Source organism: Lampetra fluviatilis, chromosome 6 (genome assembly GCF_964198595.1).
Source record: "Lampetra fluviatilis chromosome 6, kcLamFluv1.1, whole genome shotgun sequence".
NCBI lineage: Eukaryota > Metazoa > Chordata > Hyperoartia > Petromyzontiformes > Petromyzontidae > Lampetra > Lampetra fluviatilis.
The window spans coordinates 5309484-5318776 of NC_136280.1; the positions used below are offsets into that span (position 1 = coordinate 5309484).

The 9293-nt window shown below is 44.5% G+C and overlaps 1 protein-coding gene across 1 annotated transcript in view; it reads right to left on the reverse strand.

Moving 5' to 3' along the window:
- LOC144932900 (solute carrier family 15 member 4-like) overlaps positions 1-9293 on the reverse strand; it is a 28120-nt gene extending 18827 nt beyond the window's left edge. Inside the window, exons 1-4 of the mRNA XM_078857292.1 lie at positions 7988-9293; positions 7319-7614; positions 4571-4691; positions 3232-3330 (exon numbers count right to left, since the gene is read on the reverse strand). Coding sequence (XP_078713418.1) covers positions 3232-3330; positions 4571-4691; positions 7319-7614; positions 7988-8539 — 1068 coding nt within the window. The 5' untranslated portion in view covers positions 8540-9293. The remainder of the gene's footprint in view (positions 1-3231; positions 3331-4570; positions 4692-7318; positions 7615-7987) is intronic.

Here is a 9293-nt window from a genome sequence, read left to right on the forward strand (position 1 = left end):
TGGAATTTTTCTCCAGGTCCTCCGGTTTTTCCCTCCACATTTAGAATCAACATGTATTTAGAGTATTTGGCTGCTATAGATTTCCACACAATAAGCCACTTCGTTAAGATATCATTTTTGGCCATGTCGCTTCTGAAAAAGAGCTATACAGTATAGCTCAGTGGGCTTTACTTGGTAAAAGAAAAAATATTACAAGTGAAATAGTTAAAAACGGCTCGCAAATGATCTTTTGTCCATTACTGCAAACAACTCAACTGGCTGTGTGTCTACTTGGGAACTGCAGCCCCGTTCATCAGCATGTCCATGAGAAGCAGGCACAGGAATCGCATGAGTGCGGTAAAGGTGAACCAAAATAATTTTTATAATTTTTATTGAATAAAAATTAAGGTGTGTTTGTTCATGTTTGGTTGACCGCCAAAGGTACAATAATTAAAAGTCCTATTCGGCCCTCAGCAAGGGAAATGTGCCCCAGCCCAGCAATACACAGTAAGCGTTTCACTTACAATACCCGACTATGAGATTGGCATATTACGGTCAAACAGTTTTTTTTTTCTCAGGAGGTGACATTTTTGCCAAATTAAGTGTAAAGCCAGATTTATAATGAATGTTTTTTTAGCAGTCACTGATCAAAGAGCTGAGACCAGCAACTTGCCTCATTTGAGAACCCGGTCTAATCACGGGGCGCGATTAATTCCTGTGTGGTTATTCAGTTTTAGTAGTTATTCAGTTTTAGTGGTTATTCAGTTTTAGTGGTTATTCAGTTTTAGTGGAGGCAACATTCCTTCATAACAACACAGTAGTTTAATTGTGACCTGCAAATTAGATTATATTATTTATTAATAGATCAAACTGTAAGCCATGCAAACAATTCAAATCTACTGTATGTTATAATCAATGTGTAGTGTTCCCCTGAAAAAAGGAAACATTTTTGTTGGTTAAAATATTCAGACAGTTTAAAATATTACACACATGTGACCACTTCCCTATATATTTAACGAGATGGGAAATGTTGTCACATCTGTGCCAGTTTATACAAATATTCGTGCGGGACAAGACAATCGTGAAATATACATGTTCCAGTTCCTTTATGTGATTTTAAAAAGTGCTGTCATGATGCCTCAAGAATTGGGTGCCAAATCTTTATAAGTCGTAAAAAAAACGTCATATAAATCTGGTTACTTGTCTGCAGATGCCCTATGAATATTTGAAACCAAGCCAAATACTGTTGCATTACACACAATTCAGGAATATTTTCCGGCAGTATAGTAACCGGAATGTAACTTCTCCATATACTAGAGTGAGGCCTTAGTGCATAAAGTATTATATAAATCACGATGCGTTTCCTGTTACTGAGAATACGCATTAGATAAAACGCGTCATATGATTAAACCGCCCATGCCCGTGCCGGCCCTCCTTCTTCCCCAATAATCCATTATTATTTTGAATTTTCAGTCGGATTATATAACGATTTGAACAACATTTTAATGAATGTAGCCATTTACATAGCTGACGACGCAAGCACTGTATGACTCAGCAGTGCTTACCGACATCTGAGAAACGCCAAACACAGATCCGTGCCAAAAGCAGCAGCCTTGGTATGCTTGATGAAAAGACAAAGGTGCAGCCCTGCAATTGCTTTCTCACACCACTTCTGGCAGAAGGAACTCCACTCGAGGCAGCTCTAGATGGTATTTTTGGGCTATTATTCCACGCTGGCCAGACTAATTGGACGAAGTGGGAGTACCCACACGATGCCCCACCACACGCAGCCTGCCGATCCATCGTGGTATATCTTCAGCCAATTGGGCGTAAAGAAACTGAGGGGAAATTGACTTTCCCATTGTTTCAACTGCCACACACACACACGCACACGTATGTAAGTACGTTTAACTTCTTTCGCGCCGTGCGTACGTAGCCAACCGTGCTAATCGGAGGTGCCGATCGAACCACAACCACTCGATCGAACCAACGACCTGAGAGATTGGCAAACCCAGTGTGCTGACTATTAGATGAGAGCAGCATCTAACGAGGAGTGGTAGAGGGAATGTAAATCTGCCCAGCAGTAAAACTCTTCTTGTTGGCACCACCAAAGCCACACCCAATTTAGTGGCAGCGCCATGGAACAACATCGGCTTGTAAATAGCAAGCCGTCTAATAAATTAGACGGCTTGTATTTTTTAGTTGGGAACTTTTGGCAAAACGTTCTCGTTCGCCGATCATTTTCCCCTGAAGCAGCTGTCGACACCGCGATTGGCGAAATGTGACCCAAGCCTCACACCGTATTTCTCAGTCATGGAGTAAAATAATCACGTACCGCTGTTATGAATGAAATACAGTGTATAATTCTAAATGTATGCGCTGTTAAGAAATAAATAAAATGTCTTACCATACGTCTAAATTACTTATTTCATCAAATACATGTTTGTCTGTGCCTGCCATTCTATGCCACATCGGTCTGTACTGGTGTATACATTGTGTTATTTACCTCCGGCAAGCCAAGTCGTGCTGCTAGTATTGTAAAATATTATACTGTTCTCATGTTATAACTTTATTTTCCCCATATTATACTTTAAAATTACTGATATTATATGTACAACATACACCTGCTTTAATAAAAATTGTCATTTATCCTGTGCATTTTGGAGATTGTATCCGCATGAGTGCAAGTTGTTATTTTGGCATTGGTGTTTCAAACACCCTATCTAATGCACACAGCAAACACCCGTTAAAATCCAACCGATAAGAGAACACAAGAACACTTGGATAGAGCTTGTCATGGCTTCTTCACAATTGTCTGTGGTATTGATTACTTTTTTTTTTGTTAGCCTATGCCACTCAAAAAAGTAAAAAAAAAATCTATACTCTAATCAACTGAAAACAGTTTTATTACTACAGCCACACTTAGAGAGCTTTTCAGAAAGTGATTTGCCCGACACCCCGCTGATGTTTCTGAGTTAGACGTGAGTGTGAGCCGTTTCAGTTGATTGTCGGCTATATGTGCTTGATTAAGCTTCCCCCTATCTGGCAAGGCAATTTCCTCTCAAATTGCACCGTTGCAAGATGCTGTTAAAACGTATCCAGTGCACTTCTTGATGCACTGCCGTTGCTCTGAGCAAAGCGAGAGAAATTACTGCAAACATTTTCTGTTCACCTTCAGAAATTGAAGATCCCCCCCCCGATTTAAACTTGAATTACTTCGCTAGAGCATCGTACATATGCACCCGTACCTACCACGTGCGATGGTGAACTAGAGCAGTTGCCAGAAGAGGTGGTATTGAAGATTTTTGGGATCTGCAAATGGAGGCTCTGGAGCTGGTATGTTGTCTGCATCTGAGTAGAAAGAACATGGGAGGTTACGGAGACAATATACGTGAACAAAACTGCATTGGAAATATTAATATATAAAGCCACAACCTTGATAATTGTTTTTTTTTACCCTTTTATCTGGCAACAAAATTGACACCTTTTTACAAGGAGTCATGTTTGCATAGACCACAATACCTGCAGTCGGAATGCAAACAAAAAACATAACTCACATGGGTTGGACCAGATGACGCGTCATCTGGTCCAACCCATGTGAGACTAGGCTCTAAGGAAAGCTGTCTCGGGTGTGGACCAATCAACTTCAAGGACAGTGCATACATTATCAGAGTTATGTTTTTTGTTTGCATTATGACTGCAGGTATTGTGGTCTATGCAAACATGACTCCTCGTAAAAAAAAGGTGTCAGTTTTGTTGCCAGATAAAAGGGTAAAAAAAACAATTATCATATTTTTTACTGGCAAATGAGGTACCAATGGAGCCACAACCTTCTTCAATAAATCGTTATTACCAAACAGTTACAACGTTGGCGGTTCAGTAAACCTGCACTGATGCCACTGCTGGTGGAAGGGCCTCCACAAAAGAGACATCCGGAGAGCCCCCTAGAGAAGCTATTTGGCCTACTCTTCCACAATGGTCAGACATCTCGGAAGGCGTGGGAATAGTCAACACATTATATTCCACTACGTACAACCTTGCTGATCGACTCACTGTGGCGATCCTATTCGAACTACTGGGCGGACAGAGGTGAGGTCATTCGAGACACTTGCTCATTGCCTACACTTTTGCGGCAGGAGATCGAACCGGTGACCATTGGTTTGTAAGTCCAGCATGCTAACCATCACACCAATGCAACATCCTGATTAATATCGTATGGTAAATCAATCATATTTGCATTGATCAGTGATTTAACAATGACACTAACATTCAAAAATAAAGGCTGAGATGAACAGTTTACTCATGCCCAACTGAATGTTTATGTAATTATAAAACGTTAAGTCTACGTTGAATTTCCATCATTTGTTCAGATAACGTAAATACACATTCTCCTGTGGATTACCTAATTATGATTATAAAAAGATCCCTTTCGCATTGGTAAACATGTTGGAACGTATTTTTTCGGTTATCTTCGAGGAAATGTTTTTGCCTCTGTAACATGAAATAACAAAATCAAATGTTGAATGATGACATTCGCAATGACAACTCTGTTGTGCGTGGGCCATGCAGTGTGCGACATTGTGAGACGCACCTGAAAGTACACCATCCAATAGGGTATCATGGCTGTGAACACCAGAATTATACGACCCAGGCTCTTGACATCGTTCTCAGACACATCGGGTACATCTTCAATTGAATTATTCCTCTGATCCCTTGCATGATAAGACATGGAACGTAAAACAAAATACACGCATACATACATAATATATACTTACATATGCAATTCAGTCTTGATTTACAATTGAAAAGAATACAATTCTCAAACCTGAACTGCAGTACTGTATTGCCGTATAACACATTCCTGCGGAGGGAGCTGGTAGGAACGTTGGGTTGCTCGGTCAATGGCCAGGGTCAACGGCGGCGTGGTGTATTCCGCAAATATGGCCGACTGTGAGGGCGGGCACAAGCCGGCGTGAGTAGGTTAAACGTTGAGTTTTATAAGGGCACCACGGGGTGACCAGCCCCTCCCTGCCCAGCCCCACCCCTCCCACCCCACCCAGCCCCACCCTCCCCACCCAGCCCCTCCCCACCAGCCCCTCCCTCCCTACCCAGCCCCACCCTCCCCACCCAGCCCCTCCCCACCTAGCCCCTCCCCACCCTCCCCTCCCCACCCAGCCCCACCCTCCCCACCCAGCCCCTCCCTGCACGACGGATGGACGGACACAATAATCCCCTGTGGGTTGGTGTAACCAGGAGGTTCCTACCAGTATAAGCAATGACTCGGTATGTTTCCTGATTCCTACACGAGGTAATTACTCGTGGGATTTAATTACAAACCATTACTTGGCTAAACGAACTGATATAATGAGCATTATCTAAAACTCCAACCCACGTTGCACTATGGCTATTGGGCAGATTGTACCAGGCGTTCTGGAAGAATCTTTGTCCATGGAAAAATCTATCCAATTTCAACAAAAGTTCAACCATGACCTATTTAGCTCTGCCGACACCATTCGCCACTTGTATCATACACGTCTTACATTGTACAGACCACTCTCGTTAAGATACTCTTTCTGGCACTTTCCAAAAGCATGCACCCTTTATATAGAGGAAGTAACCAAAAAGCATTCGCGTTGATATACAGTACCAAGTAATTCTGTTCAATTGCTTGATAAAACTAATATTTTTATTTTCTTAACAAAACTTATAACTTTGTTACCAGCACATTATTTAACTAATTTATGTTCGCATAGTACGGTCTGAGACAAAAACCAACCCGAAGAATAGTGTTAATAAGTCAATGATCTCTTCTCAAAAATATGCATCGAGGCGGTTCTGGGTCCTTCCGTTTACAGCACTGAGCCAGTGGTGCGAACTCAACGTGTCTATGGCAAGGGCGAGTACATCCAAAGGACTTCCCCACAAAAGTCGAAATTATTTCAGTCACCCCGGAGGAAGGATGATGAGCGGAGTAAACTGCCAAACCAGGCTTTTTTTTAACCAACAACCTTCCTATCGTGAGCCACTCGCTCCCCCGCTGAGACACCGTTGGATCAGCTGTCTCGATGTAAATGCCGAGGCACTCACGGATTCAAATCAGACCGATTTGAATGTTCATTCACAGTGATGTATGTAAAAGTCGGCATTTAACCTTGTGATGGTAATGCAGCTGTAAACACAATTTATTGACCAGGCTCTGTTATCCTTAATTCAAAACTGGATTAACTGGTCTGGAATAAATGTTTCACAAATTCGCCACTACTCAAATTTTCCTGGCAGTGATGATCATCTTCATCATCACCAGCCATTATCAATCCACTGCTGGATCAAAGTCTTCCCAGACCAACAAAAGAACACTGTTTAAATTGCAATAAATAACCTTTAACGATAATTTGTTTATATTTTTTTATTGAGGCTAGGTCGTGCGAACTTGGTGAAACAGACGATGGGAGCTGGATTCCAATACTGAGCATTGGCATGAGACGAAGCAGACATAGGAGTGTTGTGACCTGCCCCGTGGTGGTCGAACAGAGTGTGGACGAGGCTTAAAGTCAGTCTGGTAAGACAACGAGTCCTCAACATGCGTGGGTCGAGGAATCAAAGAGTGAAGTTTACTGGATTAGGGCTGAATGATTTGGGGGAAATATCTAATTGCGCTTTTTCTGACAGATATTGTGAGTGCGATTTGATTTGCGATAAAAACAAAATTAAGTCAAGCTTCAGTTCAGTATTCACTGTGTAATAGATTTAAAAGATGTGATGGAGCATTATTACCACATGATACCATCAAAATATGAACTGCTCTATATATTCTAATGCAAGGATGAGAACTTAAAATATATGAATGGCTTCCAACGTGTATTATTAAAATGTTTTCATTGAAATAGAACAATCAAACATAGAACAATTGTTAAGTTAAATAAATAAAGTTATTATAACAAAATAAAATAAAACAATTCCAAAAAGAAGTAATAAAAGGACTTTTAAAATCGCAAAGAATCACAGCCTTTGCGATTTGCTCACCACATTGTTTGAAATTGCGATTTGAAATCGATTCATCGTTCAGCCCTACACTGGATCATCAGTCGCTAAGGCGGTAAGCGTTAGAAGAGTGATAAGGAGGTGAGTGAGGAACCGCCACTTGTGGGGTGGCTGAAGTGAATCGGTGAGTGCTGGATCATCAATCAAATTGTAAAACGGCTATCAGGTGTACGCGTGCTGAACTTCGTGCGCACCGCACGCAGCCAACCGTTGCTCATCGGAGGTGCAGCAGGCGGACGGGAGGGGGGGGGACTTAAGAACTAAACACAAAAAGCAATTCTAAAGAAATGAGTTTTACCTGTGAACATCAGAAGAGCGTCGTCGCCTTCTGCTAAAGCAGGAGAGGCACATCAGCTTGCAGATGTAAGGCACGGCGCTGGGGTGGGGCTGTGTGGTGATGTACTTTGGGCTGCAGGCAACAAATATGAGCAAGGAGAGGCAGAGCGCTCCAATGGCCATGTTGTAGCCAATCAAAAAACTAACGTTCTGTTGGATGTAACCGATAAGACCCAGAGACACGATCGCCCCCACGTTGATGCACCAGTAGAACAAGTTGAAGTAACGCTGCAAGGTCTCGGCGCCTCTGTCTCTGATCTACACGCAGCACACAAACACACACAACAACAACACCGAGTGTCTTACAACTCCGGAAAATACGGTACGACTCAAGGTTTTCTGATCAGGCACTCTTCTTATCCGCCAACGCACACGAAGCATCGACCCCACCCCGAGACTCAACTCAACCTGTTCGAGATGCGCGCCACGCCGAGACGCGTTTTTTTTGGTTATTTTACAAACACAAATACGCGACACATTCCGTCATCCGCCGATAAAAAAAACACTTTCCCCTTCTCCACGAAAAAAACAAACAACAACCAAACCAACCAACCAAACAACAACAGACGCACGCAAAAAAAAATCCCCATCGATATAACACCACCACCACCACCGCCAACACCAACCACACCTGATCTGCCCCGAACGACGTGATGTTGGCTTTGACGGATGCCACCCCGAGGGCCATGATCACGACGCCCGCGTAGATCACCGCGCTGCAGTAGGGCGCCGGCAACTCGGGGCATCCCGGCCGCCACCCGCCGTCGGCACACGACGCGTTCACGATGGGGACCCCCTCGCGCGCGCCGCAGATGGCCCTCCTGGACCCGTGCGCGCTCAGCAGGGGGAACGAGATGGCACCGATGAGATAGATCACGAGGCTGACCACCACGGTCCTCAGGCGGCCCAGGTATGCGTCCGCCAGCCAGCCGCCCAGCGGGGAGGCCAGGTAGGTGATGCCCATGAGGATGAAGAGGTTCTGAGCGGCTTGCACTCCGTCCCAGTCCATGGAGTCGTTGAGGAAGAGCACCAGGTTGCCCGTGATCGCGAAGAAAGCGATGCGTTCCAGGGTCTCGGCGCAGAGGAGAGCGGCGCACGCGATCCTCCTGCCCTCGAAGCCGCTCTCCGGCAGCTGCTGCCTGCGGGTCAGTAGCGGCGTCTGCTCGTTCGATCTCATGGCCATGACGGTGCCCTACGACGCTGACTCGAGGGCCTCGTCGTGATTTGAACGAACGTTGTTGGCTCGAGTTGTTGTGTGGCCGGCGAGACGCGCTCGGGCTGAAGGTGGAACCGGCAGCGGTGGGTTCGACTCGTAGCTGTCCCTTCTTCGTGGATACGTGATGGACAGATGGATGTATGATGACCTTAAATCAGTTCACGGTGGTGTGATCCTCCTGCATGTTGTGGCGACGCGTAGACACGAGCTAGTGAGTGTGTGCGAACTTTCGTGACAAACGCGACGATTTAAAAAAATATATAATTAAAACTTCCCTCGACCACGCATTGTGTGTCCCACTTTTGGTTCTGCTTTTGTGAAGCTGTCGTGGGTTGCTTTCGTAGGCGGCGGAAAATCCCCCGGCTATGGAAACAGCAGCCTGTTGCTGTATAAATACAAATACCGGATCGACGAGAATAAACGTACGGTCGATGGAACGGGTGTCTTGTCGTATGACACTTCAAGTTCGTGTCTCAGGTTCGGCGTGAATTGGAGTCGGTGGGGCATTTGTGCGGCGTTAATTCACCCCAAGCAACAGCGCACACAACACGAACACTCGGTACGGTAACAGCTTGGATGTCTTTTTCTTGCCACAACTTCCTCCGCTGATGCACTTTGGAGTCGTTAAACTGGTCCGACTGTAAAAAACAAACCCTGCCCACCCCCGTTTTGCGCAGAGCAGTAGTCGCCTCTTGACATCTTGCTTTCGCAATTATTGAGT